Consider the following 27,762-nt stretch of genomic DNA (forward strand, 5'->3'; position numbering starts at 1 on the left):
CTATTAGCTTCAATAGGAGGAATCTCAAGCACTGTGTAAGTAGATAGAGACTGAAAATAAGGAGCTCTATACTGGGAATGTTAGGTGCTGAAATTCCCTGATTTCTGGTTTGTAGACCCAGATGTTAAAAAAAAACCAAACCAAAAAAAAAACCAAACCCCATGAACAAGTTCAGGCATCTGTAATTCTACCAAAAAACCACTAAGCAATCCAGATCACCATGTGAAAAAATAAGAACTGAGTTTTTGTTCTAATATGGAGCATTCAACAGCAAGCATATATTATTCTTCAGACACAAACACTGTACAATTGTGTTTTATTTCTTTATTGAGGTATTGTAAACCCAGAACCAATACTGCAACTAAAAAACTGGATTAGGGCCTTGTCTTGCTGACAGTGAAGTCAGAGATTTGTCCCATTGACCTCAATGGAAGCTGGATCAAGCTCGAAATGTGGAACCAGTATAACTCATGATGATCACTAATAACACAGTGGTGCTTTTTCATCTTTGACAGCCTCCAAATAAATGAACAACCGCAAAGCTGAAATTAAGTTAAAAAATAAGGTAATAGATTGCCGAGGGAAAATTCTGGAAACAAATTTGTTCAAATACAATAGGAATGAGTATTTATATATTGGCAAATCTCAGTAAAGCTATGTTGTATAACCCAAAAAGTTGATAAGGAAATGTTCTGTATGAGGAAGGCATCAGACTGTTAAAAGTTTAGAGACAGCAGGAAATGATTCATATCACAGTACTGTGGAATCTAGAATCACTTATATTGGTGAACATACTGTGCCTCACCAGCTCAGATTATCATGAAGAATAGTTTATGTTTAAATCATCTTGTTAAAACAATTGCTAATAGCTAAAGATACTTAAGAGTCCCCTAGAAATTAGGGATCAAACAAAGGCATGAAGATCTGCAAAAGTGCTTCCAAAGTTCAGTATGCTCTAAGCACTCTATGTACAAAAGCTCAAATGACAAATGAAAACCAGAGTCTTTTGAAGTCCATAACAAATACTTCATATTGACACATAATTGAAATACTCATCGAAAAGCTATCCAGACACAATGGATTGCATGTGATATGAACAGGAGAAGTTAAAAACAGAATACAAGACTCTGGGGACTATAGTGAAGACTATCCAAAGGCTAAATGACAAATCTAAAAAACTCTAACTGCATTCAAGTTACCAGATGCTTCATAAACAGACAATTGAGCAACGGAATCCAGAGAATCAAGGGGGAATACTACCAAGATGCAGGAAACCCAGTGGAAAAGTAATCTTTGCAAATTAACAAGACACAAAAAAAGTACATGTAACTATATATACTTATAACAGGGATGGAATAGGTAAAACAGAGAATAATCCTCTCAATGCCAGGAAAACTCAGTCACCTAATTCAAACTCCTGATACAGAAGAAATGTCTTGGTTTATTTGTAAGCATTTTGGCTTACATGTTGTTATGAAAAGATGAAATTGCATATGTTGTTCTTGAAATTAGTACTGTGCATTGTATCACCACCAGGATTGTGACTGGGAATGTGAATGGGGGACAGGGAATGGATCACTTGATTACCTGTTCTGTTCATTCCCTGTAGGACACCTGACATTGGCCACGATTGGAAGACAGAATACTGGGCAAGATGGACCTTTGGTCTGACCCAGGATGGCTGTTCTTATCTCATGAGTTAAAGAGGGTCAAAGCCTGGTCAGTATTTGAAGGAGCAGTTCACCAAGAAAACTCAAGGTGGCATAGGCAATATTATTCCCTACCTAATAGATGGTGCTTTTCTCTCTGGATCAGCTCTTCAGGACATAGACCTGTGGCCATACAGCACCTAAACACAGTAGGGTCCAATCCCGATGCAGGCCTCTGAACACTAAAGCAATAGAAATATTAAAAATAATAGTAAACCAATATCCCAGCATGGTGTGAAAAAGGATTGTTTAATTAGTAGGTATTTTACATCAAATAAAATGCAAAAACAAGGCTTTGAACATTAGTTGTGACTAAGGCTACATTTTAGTCACAGTATTTTTAGTAAAAGTAATGGACAGGTCACGGGCCATAAATAAAATAACAAAATAATTCCTGTCCATGACTTGTACTATACCCCTGACTAAATCTTGAGAGTGCCGCGGGTGCTTGTGGGGTGGGAACGGTGGTGGTGGGGGGGGTTGTATTTTTCTTTGCTCCCTGTCCTAAATGGTACTGCAGTGTGCTGTTAAACAGCTGCTTTCCTCTACAGCGGGGATAGCTTCACAACAAGCAGTTGTTAAAAAGATTCCTAAGGAGTTTGCAAATCACTTTGGGATTAAAGGCATTATGTAACTGTGAGACACTATAATAATAACTACAACTATAATAGACTTCATTTTGAAGGGTGAACACTCCCACTTCCCATTGAAAGGGAGTTGCAGCTGCTAAGAATGCTCCAGCATAAGCCCCCAAAATAATAAAATATTATAAATGAAAAAGTAACATGATGAAACAGAAAACATAGATACTCAATAGCTATATAGAAGGAAATCTTTTCAAGACTCTTCATTGCTGCAATTTTTATAGGGGAAGATGTAAGAAAGGATATACAATATGTGCTGTTATGCTGCCATGGCTACTTAGTGATGAAAGGGCATAGGAGAGAATTGAATAATGGCAGCTGACTTGGGCCAGCCTCGGCATCTAGTATTGGCCTTTTACATAATACACAGAAACTTGGGTTCCAATTCCCAGTCCTTGCTGTCTAAGCCTGGAAATATATGGATGCAGCATTATCTGCAACTACAGGAGAGAGAAGATATATTACTCAGGCATCCTTGCTTACGCTACACCTTCCATCCAGCACCTGAACTTTAGGGGCACTGCATTCAGACTCTCAACCTGTCAGACACAGCACTGCCAGACAGATGGCCCATTCCCTCTTGTATCATGGGCCCTCGTCACTTCCTCACTTTCTCACATCCATATTCCTGTGCCAGAAAAGGATCTCTTCACTTGGTTGGTTGTATTCCTAACTTACCAGATGGCTTGTATGCTATGGCAGCCTTTGAACCATATTTTGCAGACATATATGAGGGCAAAGGCTCTTGTGAGGTGCTGCATTATCCTTATTAAGACATGAGACCAACTGGTAAATGAGGGTATTTGTTCTCAGGCCCATTGCTGACTTTCCTCCTTTTAAAAACCTCTAGTCCAGGGTCAATCTATTTTTTAAAAAAGTGGTGTATTTCTCTTCTTTCCCAGAACAATTGCTCTCTAAGAAATGACTTGATTTGGTTTGCTTGCAGACACATACCAGCCTCATCTGCACCCACAAGCAAGGGTTTCCTATAGTCAGAAAAATATTCTCCACCCACAAGCAAGAGTTTCCTATATTCAGAAAAATATCTCTTGCTCTACCACCACCATTATAAATCTGCAGGAAGTCTTGAGTTAGCCTTTCAGAAATGAATGCAGGGAGGTGGAGATAGTAAGCTTTGGAAATGTGTTACTAATTCTTTTTATAACTCATCAAAACCCATGCATATATACGCTATGTGAAATTGACTTGTCATCTTGGTGTGTTCTATGAATAGTTCCTTCTTTAACTTCTACTTTTTTATGGTGTTAGGTAAAATATTTCTAAGATTACTGTACTGGATAAAAATATACTTGCTATGAACAAAGAAATGTCATCACAACCCTAATTGTTTCAGTATGCTTACAAGGTGCACACCTCTGCCTTACTGACATTTGGCTACCGTTCAGAAGTAGCCACGTGTGTCATTGGTCCCTCTGTGATCTTTTACTGATTGTTGCCCCATCCTTTTCACTGTTGGTACTTTTGTTGTAATTAAAAATATAAAAGATATTTTGCTCCTTTTTAAGATGTAATGAATTCACAGCTGAAATTGATGCCTAAACAGAGGTACACTTGTGCATTGCTATGTTTATGCCTTTTTAATGATAGCTTTAGAGATATTTTTAAAAGTGTATTTAGTGCATCCAGTCAGTGTCAAAAGTCAATTCTTGCTTGAGCTGAAAGGTTATTGACACAACGCTGAAAAAGTGACTTTGAGTTTTAAAATTACTGCTTGCACTTGTTGGGATTAAATGATTAATCCATTTATTTGAACAGAATTCAATAGAATGGAGAATTGGTCAGCCTTTTACAAAATCTTCCAGCTGAGATAAAAAGTGTGGTGAGTCGCAAAATGAGCACTGAAGACTAAAATTTAGTTAGTAAATTTGCCACATTTAACAGCACACAACTAAACTTGAACACATGTAAGGTAACCAAATTCCTTTAGCACAAAACCAGGATAGTCTATAAATGATTAATATAGAGTACCTTTTTAATTATCTTAAAAATGGTTGATTTTCACTACCAGCAAGAACTGAGTTTTCCTGAAAAATGTTCAAAGTTATGATGTCACTATCAAAAGCAGCCTTAGCATTTTTGGGTAGGCCTGCAACACAATTTTTCCTGTTACCCACCTACCAAATAGCCAGTTCCTGTCCATCATTATCACAACAGTGTGTAATCCATCTCTTAAAAGTGTGTTGACTATGAGCAGTTTACTTTAATTGCTCAATGTTACATGCCTGGCTCCTTAGTCCTCTGTGCTGGTCACGGAAACTCATTGAGCATGTGTAGGCTTGTGAATCTCTGCAGGAGAGGCAGTGCTCAGTCTGGCTGCTGACAGCAGGGAGAGAAACAGTATTATCATGAATCTCCTTCATAAAAATAGGTTGGAGCCTTCAAAGGAGAGGTCAGCCACAGCAGGCTCATTTTCATTATACTCAGGACTCCAGAAAAGGCCTGGGCCCCAGCTGGGCCTCCTGAATGTTCCTCCACTCCCTCCCGAGGGGAACGCCCCACAATTTGGGGACCTCTGCTTCAGAGGGTTTTGTGTGCAGCCCGGAGCAAATGCATAAATACTACCTAATCAATTGCTGGAACATCCTCTGAGGTAAGTTTTATTATCCCCACTTTACGGATGTAGCAATTAAAACAGAAAGGTTAAGTGATTTGGCAAAACTGTCAAAGGAGTCTGTCACACCCAGGACTAGAATGCAACAGCCCATTGTTGTTAATCCCATACTTTACATTGCATCTCACCTTACTGAGTCACCTATCCTTGTGGCTAGAAGTTACATCTTCTGCTCAGCATAGGAGCTGGTCCAGCTGCAGACAGCTGGCTTAGAGTGCCTCACAGAGTGGCATCAGCATTAAATCAGTAGTGACCTAGATGGCACTTATCCATGCAGCCATCAATCAAGGAGTCCAGTGGCCCTGTTTTTCATAGATCAGCTCTAGGTAAAGGGGTGGAGAGGCTGTCACTGGCTTTCAGAAAAATAAGCAACAAACCTTCAATCCTGGTGATCAGTTTACTTTTTCAAAGATACCTTTGAAAGCAAAACCGCTAGAAACTTTCTTTTATTTAAATGGAAACTGAGATGCAAGGTCTGATTCTGTGAGGTGCTAAGAGCCTTCAACAGGCCCAGACTAACCAATGTGCACTCAGTGCACTGGCATATGGTTCCCATCTCAGTGGAGCCCCCAACCACCGAAGGAAAAAAACACCCTCCCACACCCACACACAAAGCAACTCAGGACCACAAAGGGGATGTGACAGGGCATCACATCACAGGGGGAGTGTCACTCCTGAACAATGTGGAGAAAGCCAACAGGTCAGAGTGAAGAGCCAGGCCAGCCAGGAGCTGCTGTTGGATGAGGGCAGGGAAGGCTTGCTCTCTCACCCTCCGGGAGCTCCCACCCTCCAGAAGCAGGGAAGGGGGGAGGACAACTGCCCCAGTGCACAGGGCCCCAAAATTCTATGGATTTATATACATAATATAATAAAATAATATATAACATCTTCAACACATCTCAGAATATTATTATAAAGAGAGACAGCCATAGTAATCTATTTGCACAGGTTTAAATAAGGGATGTGCCTGTAACATCTAATAGTAAGATAATGATTGTTTTTGTGCTCATACAGTACAGTCATTGGGAGTTATGATCCCTGAGGGAATTACAGAACTTTAGGACTGAAAGGGACCTCAAGAGGTCTTTTAGCCCAGCCCTCTGTGCTGAGGTGAGAGACCAAGTAGACCTAGATCATCCCCCACAGGTATTCGTCTAACCTGTTCTTAAAAACCTCTAATTACAGGGATCCCACAACTTCCCTTAGAAGCCTATTCCAGTGCTTACCTATCCTTATAATTAGAACGTGTCCCCTAATGTCTAAGCTAAATCTCCCTTGCTGCAGATTAAACCCATTACTTCTTATCCCGATCAAGTGTCTCCCAGGGAAGGGCCTGTGTCATCAAGTGTGTCCAGAAGGGGGATGGGTCATGTTAACCTGAAAAAAAAGATATCTCAAAATATACAATATGCGCGACACAGGAGATGGGGGAAGTGAATGGAGAACATTGGGAAACCAATACATTTATTGATATACCTGTAACCAGCCCTGAAAAGCAGATACTGTATAGGCAAAGAGGTACAGTTGGTATAGAAAAGGTATTGATACAATATTGTATCATGTCCATGTAACTTTTATATATGAGCTTGTATGCATTTATATTCATAGATTCCATGGCCAGATGGAACCATTGTGATCATCTAGTCTGACATTCTGTATAACACAGGCCATAGCCCTTCCCCCAAATAATACTTAGAGCATCTCTTTTAGAAAACATCTGATATTGATTTAAAAATTGTCAGTGATGGAGAATCCACCACAATCCTTGGTAAATTGTTCCAGTTAACTACCTCGCTGTTAAAAAGGTACACCTTTTTTCCAGTCTGAATTTGTCTAGCTTTAACTTCCAGTCATTGGACCGTGTTATACCTTTCTCTGTTAGATTAAAGAACCCATTGTTAAATATTTGTTCTCTATGTACATACTTATAGACTGTAAACAAGTCACCCCTTAATGTTTTCTTTGTTAAACTAAATAGATTGAGCTAAATACTGTCTATCACTGTAAGGCAGGTTTTCTAATCCTTTAATCATTCTTGTGGCTCTTCTCTGAACCCTTTCCAATTTTTCAATATCCTTCTTGAACTGTGGACAACAAAATTGAATTCAGTATTCAGTATTCCAGCAGTGATTGCATCAATATTAATGTTTGTAAGGATAGGATGACCAAATGCTCCAATTATGTACTGGAATATTTCAGTTTTGAGGGGTAGCATGGGTGCCCCAGCTCTTTGGAAGAGGTTTCATTCTCCATTTCAACATGATTTGCTTGCTAATCTCCATTTGGTAGCCCTGAGAATATCCTCTTGGGAGACTTGTCATCCACCCTTATCCCCAAATTTATCTAAGTAATCTGGGGAGGTGAGAGATCATTTAGACCTTATTTTAAAGCAAGAAAATAATTTATTCTCAGTTTTCAGATGAAACCCTGAAGACAGGCAGGTATGGATGGTAATCCCTCCTCACTTTTAAAGGAATCATGGTGCTAAACTGCTTCTCAGCTGGACCCTGAAACTTCAGCCAGTACAGAATGGCTCTGTGAGAGCAGGATGGAAGGGGTCTGTCTATATATATATATATAAAAAAAGAAAAGGAGTACTTGTGGCACCTTAGAGACTAACCAATTTATTTGAGCATAAGCTTTCGTGAGCTACAGCTCACTTCAGCTGTAGCTCATGAAAGTTTATGCTCAAATAAATTGGTTAGTCTCTAAGGTGCCACAAGTACCCCTTTTCTTTTTGCGAATACAGACTAACACGGCTGCTACGCTGAAACCTATATATATATATATATGCACTTGCCCTCTTGGGTCTGAGTCAGGTGACTAGCCCAAGCTGCCACCCTCGTCATAACACCCATGCTGCAATTTTTGGCATGCTGGAGCGGAGCTAGCGCGAGTTTGTTTATGGAGGGGTGGGGAGGCTGATCCCCCAGCCGCAGCGCAGCCATACCCCCAGGCAGCACCCAGGCCAGGGGCAGAGGGGCAGCAGCCAATGGCCCCAGTCTGTGCGCGGGTGACGCAGCGCACGGGGCTGTTCGCTGAGGAGCTGAGCGGGGCGCGCAGACCCCGCCGCGCAGTAACAGCGCGTCGCCGAACGCACCTGTCTGTAAGCTGCAAAAGACGTTACCGTCAGCCTTCTCTGGCGCATGCGCCGCAAGGGAGGCTTCGGAAATTCGGACTCAGATTGGAGGCGGGTCAAAGCGCATGCGTAGAGGGCTGCAACAGAAAACAAAAAGGGTTGAGGGCGCATGCGCAATCTCGAGCGGAGTAAACTAGGCTGCGCAAGGAGACGAGAGTTGGGGTCGGCCGGGCTCGCTCGGGATGGACGAGGACATACTGACCACGCTGAAGATCCTCATCATCGGCGAGAGCGGCGTCGGCAAGTCCAGGTGAGGCGGCGGCGCCAGTCTCCCGAGCCGGCTTGTCACGACTGGGCCCGGTGCCGTGCTGGCCACCCCCTCCCGAGGGGCCCGGCGAGGCCTCCGGGTGCGGGGCTGCCGGTCTCGGGTTCCGTCTCGACCCCCCCCCCCCCCCGCGGCCTGTTGACAGCCTGCGCGGGGGGGCCCTAAGGTCCGGGCCCCTCCCCTCCGGCCCTGGTGACAGCTAGCGGCCCCCCCCCGCCCCCAGGTCCGGACCGTCTCCCCTTCAGGTCCGGGCCCCTCCCTTGTTTACATTCAACGGGAGGATCCGGGCCCCTCCCCTCCGGCCCTGGCGACAGCCAGCGGCGCCCCCCCCCCGCCCCCCAGGTACGGCCCCTCCCCCCCGGTCCTGGTCACGTCCTGGCCCTGGTCACAGCCTGCCTCAGGTTTGGGACTCTACCCTCTGCCCCTCCTCATTTAGGTGCCTCCTATGCCTTGTCTGGGACCTTCCTCCTTGTTCCTCCTCATAGTCAGGCTATCCTCCCTCCTGCTTATCCTTGAGGGACCCTCTTACCTATCTGTCTCCTCAGTTTCTGTTCAGAGGCAAGCTCCCTCTTCACTTCCCCACCCACGGTGCTTTAGGTGCAACTTGTTAAATTTCTTCTGAACCAGTGCTTCCCAGTACCCGATGATCATACTAGCATGAACCTTCTGGCAGTGAGTGAGTAGGGGTTCTTTGAACAGTCCCCTGACCTAGTTAAAACAGGGATTAAATAAAAATATCAAAACTGTCCTACTCAACAGATCTGTTGATTTCCCCTCCATTTTACTATGCATGCGTCTTTCAAATGAGATCTGAAAAGAGGGTCCTGACCACACTGTGTCGAAAAGATGTATGTGCTGTACAGGTGAGGTTATCATAGTTAGGCTTGGCAGAATTTGATTTTTATTTTTTATCATTTTGGTGGATAATAGTGTTTTTATTGATTTTAATTTATTTTCACAGTTGTGGGAAATTATGTGGGGTTGGACAGTTGCAGGTGTCACAGTAATTACTTAATGACAGTTGACCTTGAGAGATACAATGTTCAAGCTTTAGAATATTCACTTATTGTGAACATTACAAGTCAAAATGTACAAAATCAGAACTGCTTTTGATTTAAGGATATTGAAGCATCATTTTTTCTTCTTTTGCCTATCTGTAAATTTCTGCTATTATCAATTGAAATATTTTTTGGTTTCTGTTTGTTTTAAATTACCGTTTATTGACATTTACTAATAACAAATCTAATCATTCCAAGCCTAACTATTATTACATTTAGAAATAAATGCTTTTAAAAACAATAACTTAATTCTGCTATCTTGCATCAGATAAAAAGGAAAATTCTTGCCTTCTAATAGTTTCAACAAGGTGACAGCTAGTCACTGCTTCTTTCTAATACTCAATGTAAAGGATCTGTAAAGTTTTGCAATAATCCTGTGATGACAGACATGACTTGAGCAAATTTCTTTTAGATTAGGTAATGTCTTGTTCATGTGACTTTGTGAAAGTTTACACTTAGATAAATAACTCCCATGTCTTGGTTACCTATTATATGTATTTAATATCTTAAAACAGACATTTAAAATCTCTTATTTCTATGTCATAAGGATTTTACTATTTTATATCCAAGAATAGCATTAAAGCCACTTAGCATTTAAAGTTCTCTTTATTTATTTGGAAGGTAAACTGCAACTTTGTGTCAAGTAGTGTTATTTTTTTTACACTAAAAACACTTCTTGTGCTCAGACAATTTAACCATTCCTTAATTAAGCTCTTTTTTTTTTTTTTTTGTAGGTAAAAGAAGCAGTTAGGACTTGCAATACACACACACACAACAGATAAAGTTGAGGAAGTACTGTAGTCATATTTCTGGCCATACCAATACTTTAAGTTCAAACTCTCTGTAAAATAAACTTGGCTTCTATATGTGACAGTATCACACTTCAGATGCCCTATATTTTGCTGCACTAGACAGTGAAATTCAATACAGGATGTCCATCGTAGTTATCGGCTGTCTGCCACATGGTTATAAACTCTTGTCACAAACATGTAAAATCACTGATCAGTATCTTAAAAGGAACTTTTTCAGTGTAGTATTATGGTTAGTATGCCAAAATGAGAATCCTTGTACATAGACTTTAAGGCCAGAAGGCACTATCCTGATCGTCTGATCTGACCACCTGCATATTACAGGCCACAGAACCTCACCCTGTAACAGAAACACAACCTCTGGCTGAATTATTGAAGTCCTCAAATCATGATTTAAAGCCTTCAAGTTACAGAGAATCCACCATTTACACTAGTTTAAGTCTGAAAGTGACCCATGCCCCATGTTGCAGAGGAAGGCAAAAAAATCCCAGGGTCTCTGTCAGTCTGACCCAGGGGAAAATTCCCTTCCAACCCCAAATACGGGAATTCGTTAGACCCTGAGCATGTAGGCAAGACCCACCAGCCAGACACCTGGGAAAGAATTCTCTGTAGTAACTTAGAGCCCTCCCCATGTAGTGTTCCATGACCAACCAATGGAGATATTTGCTGCTAGCAGTAACAGATTGGCTACTTGCCAGTGTAAGCAGTCTTATCATACTAGCCCCTCTGTAAACTTATCAAGCTCAGTCTTGAAGCCAATTAGGTTTTTTGCCCCCACCATTTCCCTTGGAAAGCTGTTCCAGAACCATCACTCCTCTGATAGTTAGAAACCTTTGTCTAATTTTAAGCCTAAACTTGTTGATAGCCAGTTTATATCCATTTGTTTTTGTGTGCATGTTGGCACTTAACTTAAATAACCCCTCTTCCTCCCTGGTGTTTATCCCTCTGATGTATTTATAGAGAACAATCATATCTCCCTATAGCTTTCTTTTGGTTAAGCTAAACAAGCCAAGCTCTTTGAGTCTCCTCTCATCGATCATCCTAGTAGCCCTTCTCTTCACCTGTTCCACTTTGAATTAATCTTTCTTAGGCCTTGTCTACACTACGAAATTAGGTTGAATTTATAGAAGTCAGTTTTGTAGAAAGCATTTTTATACAGTCGATTGTGTGTGTGTCCACACAAATGCTCTAAGTGCATGTAGTCGGCGGAGCGCGTCCAACCGAGGCAGCCGTCAGCTTCCAGAGCGTTGCACTGTAGGTAGCTATCCCACAGTCTCTGCTGCCCATTTGAATTCTGGGTAGAAATCCCAATGCCTGACGGGGCTAAAACATTGTCGCGGGTGGTTCTGGGTATGTATCTTCAGGTCCCCCTTTCCTTCCTCCCTCCCTCCGTGAAAGCAACTGCAGACAATTGTTTTGCGCCTTTTTTCTTGGGTTACCCGTGCAGATGCCATACCACAGCAAGCATGGAGCCCACTCAGTTAACTGTCACCGGATGTCTCCTGGGTGCTGGCAGATGCGGTACTGCATTGCTACACGGCAGCAGCTTATTGCCTTTTGGCAGCAGACAGTGCAGTATGACTGGTAGCCGTCATCGACATAGTCCAGGGTGCTCTTTTAACCGACCTCGATGCGGTCGGGGGCGCCTGGGAAAACATGGGAGTGACTCAGCCAGGCCATTTCCCTTTTAAGTTTTGTCTCATGGAGATTCAGTCCTACTGGCAGTGTGCTGTCTTTTTATCAGCAGCCAGGAGAAGACGATGGCCAGCAGTCATACTGCACCGTCTTTTGCCGAGCACCCAGGAGATGACTATGGCTAGCGGTCATACTGCACAGTCTGCTGCCAGCAAGATGTATAAAGATAGATGAAGTGGATTAAAACAAGAAATAGACCAGGTTTGTTTTGTATTCATTTTCTCCTACCTCCCTCCATGAAACACATGGCCTGCTAAACCCAGTTTTATCTATCCTCTGTCCTTGAGGTTTTGAGTTCTATCCTTGAGGGGGCCATTCTGTTTCTCGCAAAACCACCCCCTTTGTTGATTTTAATTCCCTATAAGCCAACCCTGTAAGCCATGTTGTCAGTCGCCCCTCCCTCCATCAGAGCAACGGCAAACAATCGTTTTGCGCCCTTTTCCCTGGATTGCCCAAGCAGGAGCAGACGCCATAGCACAGCAAGCATGGAGCCCGTTCAGCTCACCGCAGCAGTTATGACCATTGTAAACACCTCACGCGTTATCATGCAGTGTATGCAGAACCAGCACCTGAAAAACCAGGCAAGGAGGCGACGGCAGTGTGGTGATGAGGACATGAACACGCTTTTCTCTAAAACCGCGTTCCCCCGCAATTTGAAGATCATGGTGTTAATGGGGCAGGCTCATGCCGTGGAACGCCGATTCTGGGCCCGGGAAACAAGCACAGAGTGGTGGGACTGCATAGTGTTGCAGGTCTGGGGTGGTTCGCAGTGGCTGCGAAACTTTCGCATGCGTAAGGGCACTTTCATAGAACTTTGTGACTTGCTTTCCCCTGCCCTGAAGCACAAGAATAGCAAGATGAGAGCCGCCCTCACAGTTCACAAGCAAGTGGCAATAGACCTGTGGAAGCTTGCAACGCCAGACAGCTACCGGTCAGTCGGTAATCAATTTTGGAGTGGGCAAATCTACTGTGGGGGTTGCTGTGATGCAAGTAGCCAATGCAATCATTGAGCTGCTGCTGCTATCAAAGGTAGTGACTCTGGGAAACGTGCAGGTCATACTAAATGGCTTTGCTGCAAAGGGATTCCCTAACTGTGGTGGGGCTATAGACGGAACGCATATCCCTATCTTGGGACCAGACCACCGGAGCAGCCAGTACATAAACTGCCAGGGGTACTTTTCAATGGTGCTGCAAGCACTGGTGGATCACAAGGGACGTTTCACCAACATCAACGTGGGATGGCCGGGAAAGGTTCATAACGCTCGCATCTTCAAGAACTCTGGTCTGTTTAAGCAGCTGCAGGAAGGGATTTACTTCCCAGACCAGAAAATAACTGTTGGGGATGTTGAAATGCCTATAGTTATCCTTGGTGACCCAGCCCATCCCTTAATGCCATGGCTCATGAAGCCGTACGCAGGTACCCTAGACAGTAGTAAGGAGCTGTTCAACTATAGGCTGAGCAAGTGCAGAATGGTGGTAGAGTGTGCATTTGGACGTTTAAAGGGTTGCTGGCGCAGTTTACTGACTCACTCAGACCTCAGCGAAACCAGTATTCCCATTGTGGAACACACAGCAAGCAGCAATAACAATCTCTGTGAGAGTAAGGGGGAGATGTTTATGGCGGGGTGGGAGGTTGATGGAAATTGCCTGGCAGCTGAATATGCGCAGCCGGACACCAGGGCGGTTAGAAGAGCACAGCAGGAAGCGTTGCACATCAGAGAAGCTTTGAAAACCAGTTTCATGGCTGGCCAGGGTACTGTGTGACACTTCTGTTTGTTTCTCCTTGATGAATTCCCGCCCCCTTGGTTGCCTCTAAATTCCCTGTAAGCCACCTGCCCTCCCCCCTTCGATCACAGCTTGCTTGCAAAGGAAATAAAGTCACTATCGTTTAAAAAAATGTATTCTTTATTAATTGTAAAAATAGGGAGATAACTCACAAGGTAACCCAGGTGGGGTGTGGGAGGAGGGAAGGAAAAGGCCACTTTAAAACTTGTTGAATGCCAGCCTTCTGTTGCTTGGGCTGTCCACTGGGGTGGAGTGGTTGGGTGCCTGGAGCCTCCCACCCCGTGTTCTTGGGCGTCTGGGTGATGAGGCTATGGAACTTGGGGAGGACGGAGGGCAGTTAAGCAGGGGCTGCAGTGGCAGTTTGTGATCCTGCTGCCGTTCATGAACCTCCACGAGACGCCAGAGCATGTCTGTTTGATCCTGCAGTAGCCCCAGCGTTGCCTCATGCCTCCTCTGATCTTCCTGCCGCCACCTCTCCTCACGTTCATTGGCCACTGTCCTGTACTCTGCTATTGTGTCACTCCACACAGCTCTGTCAGTGCCGGACGACTGCATGAGCTCAGAGAACATGTCATCGTGTGTGTGGTTTTTTTCGCCGCCTTATCTGAGAGAGCCTTTGGGACGGAGGAGGGAGGCTTGAAACATTTGCAGCTGCTGGAGGAAAAAAGGGAGTGAAGTATTTAAAAAGATACATTTTACAGAACAATGGCTATACTCTTTCACGGTGAACAATACTATTCACATTACATAGCACATGTGATTTTGGTACAAGGTCGCATTTTGCATCTTATATTGAGTGCCTGCGGCTTTAGTGTTAGAGATCACACACGCAGGGCCGGGCAGCAGAATTCGGCTTGCAGGCGGCCATGGTAAGCTATGGTCTTTTGGCTTCTGCAGTCTTCATAACAGCAGTCCCCTCCTTTCCCATACCAAGCAAAGCCCATTGAATTGGCCATTTAGTGCTGCAGTTTTCCTGTTAACGTGCAGCAGCAAAAACCAAACTAACCCCCTCTCCCCCCCCCCCATCCAATTCTCTGGGATGATTGCTTTTTCCCTCCCCCCACCACCTGGCTGGCATCAGGGAAGATCCCTGCTAGCCAAACGTGAACAGCTCAGGGCCAAAGCGCCTGCCGGCCGCCCACCCTCACCCCGGCGCGTGGCTAACTGCAGGGAGGATTTCTTTTTAGCCAAAGGCAAACAGCCCAGTAGGAACAGGCACCTCTGAATGTCCTCTTAATTAAATTTCCCCTATTTCAACCAGGTGACCATGAACGATATCACTCTCCTGAGGATAACACAGAGATAAAGAACAGATGTTGCTTGAATGCCAGGAAACACCAGGACCATACGCTGCCAGGTTTTGTCATGCAGTGATACCAGATTACTTGCTACTAGCATGATGTGGTAAAGTGTCCTACCATGGAGGACGGAATAAGGCTGCTCTCCCAAAAACCTTCTGCAAAGGGTTTTAGAGTACCTCCGGGAGAGCTTCATGGAGATGTCCCTGGAGGATTTCTGCCCATCCCCAGACACATTAACAGACTTTTCCAGTAGCAGTACTGGCCACGAATGCGTCCCAAGTCCTCAGGGCTACTTAATCATGTTATAAAAGCAAGCGTTTTTTAATGTATTATATTTTAAAAGGTACACTCACCAGAGGTCCCCTCTCTGGCTTCATTGGGTTGGGAGGGTATTTCAGTCAAGGTGATAAAAAGATCCTGGCTGTCAGGGAGAATGGTGTGCTGTGTGCTCTCCCCAAGCTCGTCCTCATCGTCGTCCTCCTCATCTTACCCATCTGCAAAATCCTCAGCCATGGTGGAGAGTACCCCATCATTGGAGTCCACGGACAGGGGTGGGGTAATGGTGGCGGCCCCCCCCCAAGAATTGCATACAGCTCAGCGTAGAAGTGGCATGTTTGCGGCTCCATCCCAGAGCATCAGTTTGATTCTTTGGTTTTCTGGTACGCTTGTCTGAGCTCCTTAAGTTTCACGCGGCACTGTGTTGCGTCCCTGATGTAGCCTTTGTCCCTCATGGCCTCTGAGATTTTTTTGAAATGTTTGGCATTTTGTCTTTTGGAACGTAGTTCTGATAGCACGGATTCCTCTCCCCATACAGTGATCAGATCCAGTACCTCCCACTCGGTCCATGCTGGAGCTCTTTTTCGATTCTGGGACTGCATGGTCACCTGTGCTGATGAGCTTGCCTGGCCAAATAGGAAATGAGATTCAAAAGTTCCCGGGGCTTTTCCTGTACACCTGGCCAGTGCATCAGAGTTCAGAGCGCTCTCCAGAGCGGTCACACTGGTGCACTGTGGGATAGCTCCCGGAGGCCAATATCTTCGAATTGCATCCACACTAACCCTAACTCGAAACGGCGATGTTGATTTCAGCACTAATCCCCTCGTTGAGGAGGAGTACAGAAATTGGTTTTAAGAGCCCTTTATGTTGAAAAAATGGCTTTGTTGTGTGGACGGGTGCAGGGTTAATTTAATGCTGATAAGTCTGACATAAACTTGTAGTGTAGACCAGGCCTTAAACATGGGAGACCAGAATTGCATACAGTATTCCAGATGAAATCTCCCCAGTGCATTGTATAATGATACTAACGCTTCCCTGTCTACGGAAATACCTTGTCTGATGCATCGTAGGACTGCATTAACCTTTTTCACTGCCACATCACATTGGCCGCTCATAGTCATCCTGTAATCAACCAGTACCCCCAGGTCTTTCTCCTCCTCTGTCACTTCCAATGGATACGTCCCTAACTTATAGCAAACATTATTTTTGTTCACTAAGTGCATGACTTTGAACTATTAAATTTCATCCCATTTCTATTAGTCCAGTTTCAAGGTCATCCAGATCTTCTTGTATGATATTCTGGTCCTCCTCCATATTGGCAATACCTCCCAATTTTGTGTAATCCACAAATTTTGTTCGCACACTCCCACTTTTTGTTTCAAGTTTATTAGTAAAAACGTTAAATAAGGTAGGTCCCAAGACTGATCCCTGAGGAACTCCACTAGTAACCTCCCTCCAGCCTGACAGTTCACCTTTCATTATGACCCGTTGTAGTCTCCCTTTTAACCAGTTCCTTATCCACCTTTCAATTCTCATATTAATCCCATCTTCTCCAGTTTATCAAGTATCTTACTGGAACCAAGTAGATTAGATCTAATGCATTTCCTTTGAGATGTTAACCGAGTTTTTAGACAAAGAAGGAAATCAGGTTGGTTTGGACGCTCTACCTTTTGTAAAACCATGTTGTATTTTATCCCAATTACTGTTTACCTCTATGTCCTTAGCTGCTTTCTCTTTCAAAATTTGTTCCAAGGCCTTGCATCGGTGGATAAAAATCAATTATTTTTTTGTTTAAATAAAATGCTTTTTCAGGAAAAACTTATCAAAAAAATCCGATCTAAAGATATCTTAATTAAAACTACATTATAGCTCAAAGATATCTCATCATGGAATAGGGATTATAAATTCTATAGGATGAGACAATATATTCATGTAATGTTTAAGAAAAGTTTTATAAATGAGTTCCAATAGTTCATGGATTAGGGACCCAATCTTATGGGGTTCCAGGGGCTTCTGTATAGATTATTTAGGTTAATCTTTCTATGTACCCAGTGGGGCTCAGTGTAGAAGATACCATCAGAGATGCTTAGTTTTGCAGTTCTCAAACTGTGGATTTGTGATCTCCAGAGAAAACATGCTTGTTAACAGCAAAAATGTTTTAAATAAATAATAGACCTCTGCAAATTTGTGTACACAGTGTCAATCCTTTACCTCTCTCTAAAAGTACAAAGGTTCAAAAAGTTCAATGAATAGAAGATTGAGGGTAGAATAGATCTGGACCAGGAGAAGAAGTCTGGAGATAAATGTGAGAAGGGGCAGACAGGCAGTAGAAACAAAAGTGAAACTGTTTGAGCAGCATATTCCAGAAATCTAGAGGTCTGAGTGTAGCCTTCGTTGATTTGAGATCTACCATACCATTCTCTCACGAGAAGGGAAAATCTATAATGGCAGCAGGCCGTAAAAGAGACCCAGTTTGGGAATAAGAACCATTCAAGAAATATATATTTGCTGATGATCATTTAAAGAAAGTCACACCAGTGAACTGGTAGAAGTCACTTAAGAACTTGGATTTAGAGACTGAAGTGATGATCTCACTTTTAACAGTAGTAGCTGCTTCTGCCGGTGTAGAAAGAATATTTTCTTCCTTTGGACTAATTCATTCCAAATTGAGAAATTGTTTGGGACCTGGAAAAGCAGGAAAGAATGTTTTTCTTTTCCAGATTATGAGCAAACAGGAAAATGAAGGTGAAGACGACTGAGTTAACTGCAGAAGCCAATATTTTAAGTTTCTCATGTTGACCTGGCTGACAGTCAATTTAATTTTTGTTTTTCATTAACTATTTTAGGTTTTTTTTAACAAAAACAAACCTGATTTAAAAAAAAACTTGAATGTTAAAATAACTTCTTGTTTGTTTTGTTAAAATATGATATGTTTGCAGTTGAAGAAAAAAATCCAGAATACATAATGTTGTTTGTTTTTAGTTAAATAAAACAATTTAAATGTCTGTCTGGTGGTGATCTAATACAGCATGGCAAGAAAATCCTCCAAATAATTATTAACCTGTTGAATTGGAGATAGTTCACCTCCCAATGAAATAACCAAACAATCATTCATTTCAGATTAGTTTTACAGTTATATCAGAAAATTTTCAAAATAAATCACTCTAAAAATGTATCGTGTGTACCTTCTAAAAATGAAACCTACGTCTATCTCTGAGTTGTGAAGAATATGTATTAAGGTTATAACAACCAACAAGAATGCACTTTTATATAGAAATCCATGATTAAATCGAGTCTTCCTGACTAGTTATTTAAATCAAATCCACCCTGCCTTGCATACAGTTCAAGTCAAACTAACAGCCCTGTAGTTTTCCAGATCTCTTTTTTTTTTTACCCTTTCTTATAAATAGGAACTGTATTAGCAATTTTCCAGTCATAGGATATAACCCCCAGGTTTACAGATGCATTAAAAATCCTTGCTATTGGGCTTGCAATTTCATGTGCCAGTTCCTTCAATATTCTTGGATGGAGATTATCTGGGTCCCCAGATTTAGTCCCATTAAACTATTTGAGTTTGACTTCCCCCTCGGATGAGGTCATTTCTACTTCCATATACTCATTCCTATTAGCCACCCTGCCGTTGCCCCTAAGCTATTCATTAGTCATATTAAAAACTGAGGCAAAGTATTCATTTAGGTGTGAGGACATGTCTAGATTATCTTTAATCTCCACCCCATACTCTATGCTTAGCAGTCCCACTACTTTCCTTTTTTCATCCTACTTACAGGGTTATAGAACCTTTTTACTATTGGTTTTAATTTCCTTTGCAAGGTCCAACTTTGCTTGGCTTTTGACCGTTCTCATTTTATACCTACACTTCCTGACCTCCAAGAGGTAGTTTTCCTTGCTCATCCATCCCATCTTCCGTTCCTTGTAGGCTTTCTCTTAATTACCTGTTTGAGATGCTTGGTCTGCAACTCTTCCCTACAAAATTTTTCCCCTTGCTTGGGATGCAGGCTTCAGATAGTTTCTTCAGCTTTGACTTAAGGTAATTCCAAGCCTCCTCCACGTTCAGATCCTTGAGTTCTTCAGTCCAGTCCACTTCCCTAACTAATTCCTTCAATTTTATTTAAAGTTTGCCCTTTTGAAATCAAGGGCTCTAGTTGCAGATCTGTTTTTGTTTACCCTTCCATTTAGTTTATACTGGGTTAGCTCATGATCACTTGAACCAAGGTTGTCCGCTACAACCCACTCTTCTATGAGGTCCTCACTATTTACCAACACCAAATCTAAAATGGCATCACCTCTTGTTCATTCAGCAACTGTTTGGTGAATAGATGTGTCAGTTAACATATGCAGGAAAATCTGGGCCCTACTATAATTAGTAGCAATTGTCCTCCAGTCTATATCTGGGAAGTTAACATCTCCCATAATCACGCAATTCCTAGTAGTATTTATTTCACTAAAAACATTAAAGAGATCTCTATCTATATCCAAATTGGATCCTGGAGTTCTGTAGCATACCCCTAGTACTATCCCAGGGAAACCTCTAGTAGCTTTCTTCCCCGAAGTGATTTTGACCAAAACAGATTCTGTCTTAGTCATTCCATCACTTCTAATTTCTTTACAGTCTACCTCATCATTAGCATACAGTGCTATTCTACCACCTTTACCTTTATTTCGGTCTTTCCTGAACAACATGTACCCTTAAATACCTATACTCCAGTCATGACTACTATTCCACCATGTTTCTGTTATCCCTATAATATCTGGTTTCACTTCCTGCCCCTGTCATTCTAGTTCTTCCATTTTGTTACCCAGGTTCCTTGCAATGGTGTACAAACTTCTTAGTTAGTTCTACTTGGCTTCACCCAGATTCCTCAGCCAAATGCATAATCATTCTACTTTTACTATCCTCTACCTAACTGTTAGCTTCATTGGTATCAGCACTGTCTTTCCTCTTAATGTCCATTCTCCAGCCGCTGCTGTTCCTTTCTCCATTCCTGTATCCTTCCTTACTTGATTTTCCTCCTCAAAGTTCAAATCAGGCATGAAGATTACATGAGCATCTCCCAACTGTCTCCTCCGAGTTCCTATTTTAAACTCTTAATCAGTTGTGCCAGCACCCATCCCAGAAGTTTATTTCCTTCCCTGCGCAGGTGGAGTCCATCCCAGGAGAACAGTCCTCTGTCCACGAATGCCTTCCAGTGGTCAAACATCCCAAAGTCGTCCTTTATAACACCACTGCCTGAACCAACTGTTGATCATCCTCATCTTATCTCCCCTTCATTCTCCCACTCTAGGGGCAGGTAGAATCCCACTGAAGATCATTTAAGCCTCCATTTCCTTAAGCGTCTTTCCCAGCCTCACATAGCCTCCCTGATTACATTCCAGCGAGAATCTTACTGTATCATTTGTTCCCACATGAAGGACAATCAGTGATTCTTTCCTGCTCCCATTAGGATCTTCAGCCTCAGGTCCACATCCCAAGTCTTAGCTTCTGGCAGACATCACACCCTTCTGTTTTCTGGATCAGCTCTGGTGACAGGCCTGTCTGTTCTTAGTAGGAAGTCACCAATCACATAGACCTGCCTTTTCCTGGTGATAGAAGAAACAGGAAGAAGGCCAGAGAATCACACTGACTCCAAGTTCTCTTGTCTTTTATTCTCCCTTGCAATCTTCTGCAAGTCATCACGTATTCCTCCAGGGGCTGTGAAATCTGGGTGTCTTCATTGACTCTTCCCCTCTTCTTATAGGACAAGCTGCTCTTGGATAATAGATTTTAGCTGGCCCAGTTACTGAATTTTATAGAATTTGATGTGCCATCCACACCTGTTCAATGTAAAATTTAACTTTAGTGCTCACAGTTTCATCAGAACTTTAATTTGTGTGAGGTTGCATTTGTATTTTTCAAAGTATTTTGGAACCTGTACATGAGGAATAGAAATAATTTTGGGGTTTTTTCGTAATACTTACCACTAAAGTTCTGTGGCTAAGAAGTTTTGCACATGTGTTGTTCTTTAGATTCTTCCTACTGTGGTAAGTTAACTTGCACTCTGGAACCTTCTTTCAAACTTGGAAAAATGTTGTGCTTTTTTTTTTTTTTTTTTGAAGTAGTTTTAACTCCCAACGAGTTTTAGGAGACTTGAAATAGAAATAAAATATTCTGAACAGTAAAGGATGTGACATTGTTTTGGACAACCCTAGTCAGGGACAGAGATTGAGGCCTAGCTTCAAAGAGGCTTACTCGGTATTGGAATTGAAAAGTAAAAATAACTACTACTTTTCTCAAAACATAGTTAATGGTAGTTATACAGCAAGCTGACATGCATTACTTTTATTTGTACTGTCTTGAAGATGACAGTCAGGTCTACCTTGTTTTATATTAATGTAATGTTGCTTTCCGATTTGTAGTATACAATAATGCATGCATCTGGCAAGCTACAGTTATGCTGCAACAACAAAATACTTAGTGTTCTAATAGTATCTTTTTTTTCTCCCTCCATCAGCCTTTTATTGCGGTTCACAGATGATACATTTGACCCAGAACTTGCAGCAACAATTGGTAAGTGGGTGCTAACACTACTTCATAAAAATTCAAACTAACTTAGGTAGAAGACCATGACTTGCTGTGCTTGCATAACTGGTAATGAGGTTCAGCCTCATCTGCCCTTCAGTAAAGGGGGAGGGGATGATCTTACTCAGTCATTAGCCTGGTCTACACTAGAAATGAAGTCGGTTTAACTACATTGCTTGAGGGTGTAAAAAAATCCACACCCCCAAGTGGCGTAGTTTAGCTGACCTAGCCCCCACTGTAGACAATGCTAGGTTGACGGAAGACCTACCTACTGTCTGTTGGGGAGGTGGATTACCTACGCCAATGGGAGAATGCTTCCTGTCTGCATAGGTAGTGTCTACATTGAAGCATTACTGTGGCGCAGACGTGCTGCTGAAGCCTTTTAGGCGTAGACATACGCATAGCGTATGGAGTTAAACATTACAGAAGTTGAGTGCTGTAATACTTTGCACAAAATTAGTTCAGAATTGAGACAATGTTATCCTGTGTAATCTGTATTCTTGAAGATGGAAGCTATAGACATGGACTGTCACTGAAGGAGGCCTGCATCTGTAGGCACTATAACCACATGCATGGTGTTAGTGAATTTATTAGATCCGTGTGCAAAAGATTGTTGCTAACCTCTGTGAGAAATCGGTAAAATCTCTCAAAAGTAATAAGAGATTGGAACTTAGTTTAATACTCATAAAAGTACTGCACAGGATTCCTGTTAGAGTAGGTTGCATAGATGGCCACCTAGGGACCTGAATATTTTGGAGAAAGATTCAAGCACTCTAGATCCAAGGCAGGTAGTTTCTCCTGCTCCAGAGAAGCTCTAAGTTATACTGGGCACTGAACTCCTCTCTCCCACTCCTCCCCCTTCAAGGAACAGATGTCTGAATAGTAGGAAGTGGCTCCTTCCTTACCTACCCCAAAACAACTATTAGCTCCTAGGCTGATGGCCCAAGAGGAGAGGGGAGTGCCCAGAGCTGCTAAAAAAACTGTGTTCTGGGAGGGTGTGGATGATGTGGGCAGCAGTAAGGGCCCAGCATTAATTGAATAGTATTTAGGAGGGAGAGGCAGACCCCAGAATGGGAGGGATGCTGGTGTGGATATTGAAGTTTGCAAAAGGCAGTAAAATGCCTACAACCCATCCTGCTATTATGTGATATATCTCATGACCCATAATCCAAGCTAAACAAATAACTGATGAACTGGGAGTACATTAAGGTAACTTTCCAGCACAAAGAACAGGAGTACTTGTGGCACCTTAGAGACTAACATTTATTTGAGCATAAGCTTTTGTGAGCTACAGCCCACTTCATCGGATGCATAGAATGGAACATATAGTAAGAAGATATTTTCATACAGAGAACATGAAAAGGTGGAAGCACCCATACCAACTGTAAGAGGCTGTTTAAGAGAGGCTATTATCAGCATCCGATGAAGTGGGCTGTAGCCCACGAAAGCTTATGCTCAAATAAATTCGTTAGTGTCTAAGGTGCCACAAGTACTCCTGTTCTTTTTGCTGATACAGACTAACATGGCTGCTACTCTGTTTCCTGTACAAGGTATTAGAATTCTAACATTAGACTTACTGCAATGGAGGTTCTAACTAAAGACCTTGAAGACAGCAAGTAATTTTCCTTAAACTCTTGATCAGTCAAGGTGGCTACTGAGAGAGAAACACTAATGTAAAGCCAAAAATAACTGTTTAGTTGTCTAATGTATTTGACTAGCTAAATTAAATATTGGCGGGGTGGGTAGGAAACTATTTAACTGAATTATTGTTTAGGGATAGCCATGTTTTAATTCCAACTCCTATTGCAGAAATACTAACACTTCATTTCTTTTGGGTGTCCCAACTACTAATTTGGGTAATTGAGACTTGTTGACAAGGCATTGCTTGATACCCTCCCTTGAATCTACCTTCTGTTAATGGCTTGTGGAGTGAGAAAAAGCCGTACCTTTCTTTTCAGTGATAACCCCTGGCACTAGCTGCCATCTCTAGCACAAACTGTATTGTTAGGTTAAGGTTGCAAGCCAATTACATATAGATTGTAGCAAAAATATATGCATAAGGAGGCAGAATTAAGGTTCTGTGGATAACCTTACCTGTCACTTCCTAACTTCTGAATGCCTTTCAATCTTAAAGTCTGTTACAGTGGAATATTAATGTTAGATTAGCATACAGAGACCCTGATAAGAGCTGGGGCCCTCATGCTAGATGCCACTCAAATATGGGAAGACACAGATTACTCTTTTGAGCTAGGACCAGCTCTTGAGTTTCTTTTTACTCAGGGCTACCGGCCGGATCGACAGGCAGCAATCGATCCAGCGGGGGTCAATTTATTGTGTCTAGTATAGATGCGATAAATCGACTGCCAATCGCTCTGGTGGCTACTCCGGTACTCCACCTCAATGAGAGTGCAAGGGGAATTGACGGGAGAGTGTCTCTCGTCGACACACTGCAGTGAAGACACGGCGATAAGTAGATCTAAGTACGTTGACTTCAGCTATATTATTCATGTAGCTGAAATTGCGTAACTTAGATCAATTCCTCTCCTCCCCCCCTGTAGTATAGACCAGCCCAAAGAAAACTTAATTTTTTAAAAAGTTTTCCTACCATCTGACTTGACATGTCTGACCAGCAGTACAGTATTATGGACAATCATCAGTGTGATGACAAAAATGTCAGTACTTTGTCAGCTCACTTGCTTTCATTTGGGTAGTGAGTATAAATATATTTCCACATCAATTAAAGAACTGCTTGAGCTCATCCTAGCAAGAAAAAAGGAGGTATTTGAGCTCCTGCTGCTTTTTCCCTAAATAATGCAGGCCCTGAAGGAAGCCATTAATGGAACATGCATTGAGGATAAAACTCATGATGCAGGTCAACTTGTCTGAGTTTTGAAAATGTCTCTTCTCAAGGGGCCAAATCCATATAAAGCTGATAGTTGTCAACTATTGCATAAACTCCCAAATATTAAAACTTTTCAGTAAAAGAATCAAAAATTGATTCTGTATCAACCTAAAGTTAACAAAGTTGAACTTGAAGCATATTGTTTAACTTCATTAACTATATCATTAGTTGATGTAGATTACTAGTTACAGTTTTACTACTACATTCTGCTGCTAGCCCCGTGGACACTATAACTCCACAGTTGTATAAGGAGCCACAGTATCCACCCTTTACTCTGGAACAAAGCTTGACTTTAATAACACTGATGTTCTAAACTGTTTTGCAAGAGAACCTTCCCAACAGGTGCCTAGCATAAACCAAAGAAATACTATGTAAAAACAGACTCAAAAAAATTTGTGAGAGCCTTCACTGTTCATCTCAATGAAGTGTTGACTCTAAAATCTAATAAAATCTAAATAGTTAATATGGAGATCTATATCACCATTTCACTGCTGATTTCCTAAGCAGACACAGCTATCAAATGTGTGTTTTAGCTGCTTCACATACATTCTTGGGCACCCAAACATCCAGCTCTTTCTTTTACAAAACTTAATAATGAAGTCTTCAGTATTAAATTCTGCAAAAAGTCAGTTAAACTAAAGCATTTCAGTCCTCGGGAGACTAAACTGTTATCAGAGTAACAGCCGTGTTAGTCTGTATCCGCAAAAAGAAAAGGAGTACTTGTGGCACCTTAGAGACTAACAGATCTATTTGAGCATAAGCTTTTGTGAGCTACAGCTCACTTCATCGGATGCATGCAGTGGAAAATACAGTGGGGAGATTTTATATACACAGAGAACATGAAACAATAGGTGTTACCATACACACTCTAACGAGAGTGATGGGGTAAGGTGAGCTATTACCAGCAGGAGAGGGAAAAAAACAACACCTGTTGTAGTGATAATCAAGGTGGGCCATTTCCAGCAGTTGACAAGAACGTCTGAGGAACATTGGGGGGGGGGGGGGGGCAGGAGGGAATAAACATGGGGAAATACTTTTACTTTGTGTAATGACACATCCACTCCCAGTCTTTATTCAATCCTAATGTAATGGTGTCCAGTTTGCAAATTAATTCCAATTCAGGAGTCTCTCGTTGGAGTCTGTCCTTGAAGTTTTTTTGTTGAAGAATTGCCACTTTTAGGGCTGTAATCGAGTGACCAGAGAGATTGAAGTGTTCTCCAACTAATTTTTGAATGTTATAATTCCTGATGTCTGATTTGTGTCCATTTATTCTTTTACGTAGAGACTGTCTGGTTTGGCCAATGTACATGGCAGAGGGGCATTGGTGGCACATGATGGCATATATCACATTGGTAGATGTGCAGGTGAACGAGCCTCTGATAGCGTGGCTGATGTGATTAGGCCCTGTGATGGTGTCCCCTGAATAGATATGTGGACACAGTTGGCAACGGGCTTTGTTGCAAGGATAGGTTCCTGGGTTAGTGGTTCTGGTGTGTGGTTGCTGGTGAGTATTTGCTTCAGGTTGGGGGGCTGTCTGTAGGCAAGGACTGGCCTGTCTCCCAAGATCTGTGAGAGTGATGGGTCGTCCTTCAGGATAGGTTGTAGATCCTTGATGCGTTGGAGAGGTTTTAGTTGGGGGCTGAAGGTGATGGCTAGTGGCGTTCTGTTATTTTCTTTGTTGGGCCTGTCCTGTAGTAGGTAACTTCTGGGTACTCTTCTGGCTCTGTCCATCTGTTTCTTCACTTCAGCAGGTGGGTATTGTAGTTGTAAGAATGTTTGATAGAGATCTTGTAGGTGTTTTGCCTCTGTCTGAGGAGTTGGAGCAAATGCGGTTGTATTGTAGAGCTTGGCTGTAGACAATGGATCGTGTGGTGTGGTGTGGATGAAAGCTGGAGGCATGTAGGTAAGTATAGCGGTCAGTAGGTTTCCGGTATAGGGTGATGTTTATGTGACCATCGCTTATTAGCACTGGAGTGTAAGGAAGTGGATCTCTTGTGTGGACTGGTCCAGGCTGAGGTTGATGGTGGGATGGAAATTGTTGAAATCGTGGTGGAATTCCTCAAGGGCTTCTTTTCGATGGGTCCAAATGATGAAGATGTCATCAATGTAGCGCAAGTAGAGTAGGGGCATTAGGGGACGAGAGTTGAGGAAGCGTTGTTCTAAGTCAGCCATAAAAATGTTGGCATACTGTGGGGCTATGCGGGTACCCATAGCAGGGCCGCTGATTTGAAGGTTCACATTGTCCCCAAATGTGAAATAGTTATGGGTGAGGACAAAGCCACAAAGTTCAGCCACCAGGTTTGCCGTGACATTATTGGGGATACTGTTCCTGACGGGTTGTAGTCCATTTTTGCATGGAATGTTGGTGTAGAGGGCTTCTACATCCATAGTCGATAGGATGGTGTTTTCAGGAAGAGCACCGATGGATTGTAGTTTCCTCAGGAAGTCAGTGGTGTCTCGAAGATAGCTAGGAGTGCTGGTAGTGTAGGGCCTGAGGAGGGAGTCTACATAGCCAGACAATCCTGCTGTCAGGGTGCCTAAGATGCCTGAGATGATGGGGCGTCCAGGATTTCCAGGTTTATGGATCTTAGGTAGCAGATAGAATACCGCTGGTCGGGGTTCTAGGGGTGTGTCTGTGCAGATTTGTTGTGCTTTTTCAGGGAATTTCTTGAGCAGATGGTGTAGTTTATTTTGGTAACCCTCAGTGGAATCGGAGGGTAATGGCTTGTAGAAAGTGGTGTTGGAGAGCTGCCTAGCAGCCTCTTGTTCATATTCCGACCTATTCATGATAACGACAGCACCTCCTTTGTCAGCCTTTTTGATTATGATGTCAGAGTTGTTTCTGAGGCTGTGGATGGCATTGTGTTCTGGGGCAAGTGATGTTGCTTTTCCACAATTTCAGCTCGTGCATGTCGGCGGAAGCACTCTATGTAGAAGTCCAGTCTGTTTCGACCTTCAGGAGGAGTCTGC

At 42.6% G+C, this 27,762-nt stretch overlaps 1 protein-coding gene and 1 long non-coding RNA gene across 2 annotated transcripts in view; one reads left to right on the top strand and one right to left on the bottom strand.

Annotated features, from left to right (window-relative positions):
• Positions 1–305: 305 nt before the first annotated feature.
• Positions 306–8,202, bottom strand: LOC141983234 (uncharacterized). The gene is made up of 4 exons (XR_012638319.1): positions 8,086–8,202; positions 4,597–4,690; positions 1,785–1,891; positions 306–542 (listed from the first exon to the last, which is right to left on the bottom strand). It is a non-coding gene; the product is annotated as an uncharacterized LOC141983234 (long non-coding RNA).
• Positions 8,203–8,214: 12 nt separating this feature from the next.
• The window catches only part of RAB18 (RAB18, member RAS oncogene family), a 33,493-nt gene continuing 13,945 nt past the window's right edge, over positions 8,215–27,762 (top strand). The window contains exons 1-2 of the mRNA XM_074946137.1: positions 8,215–8,374; positions 21,823–21,878. Coding sequence (XP_074802238.1) covers positions 8,307–8,374; positions 21,823–21,878 — 124 coding nt within the window. The 5' untranslated portion in view covers positions 8,215–8,306. The remainder of the gene's footprint in view (positions 8,375–21,822; positions 21,879–27,762) is intronic.

Source organism: Natator depressus, chromosome 2, assembly GCF_965152275.1.
Source record: "Natator depressus isolate rNatDep1 chromosome 2, rNatDep2.hap1, whole genome shotgun sequence".
NCBI lineage: Eukaryota > Metazoa > Chordata > Testudines > Cheloniidae > Natator > Natator depressus.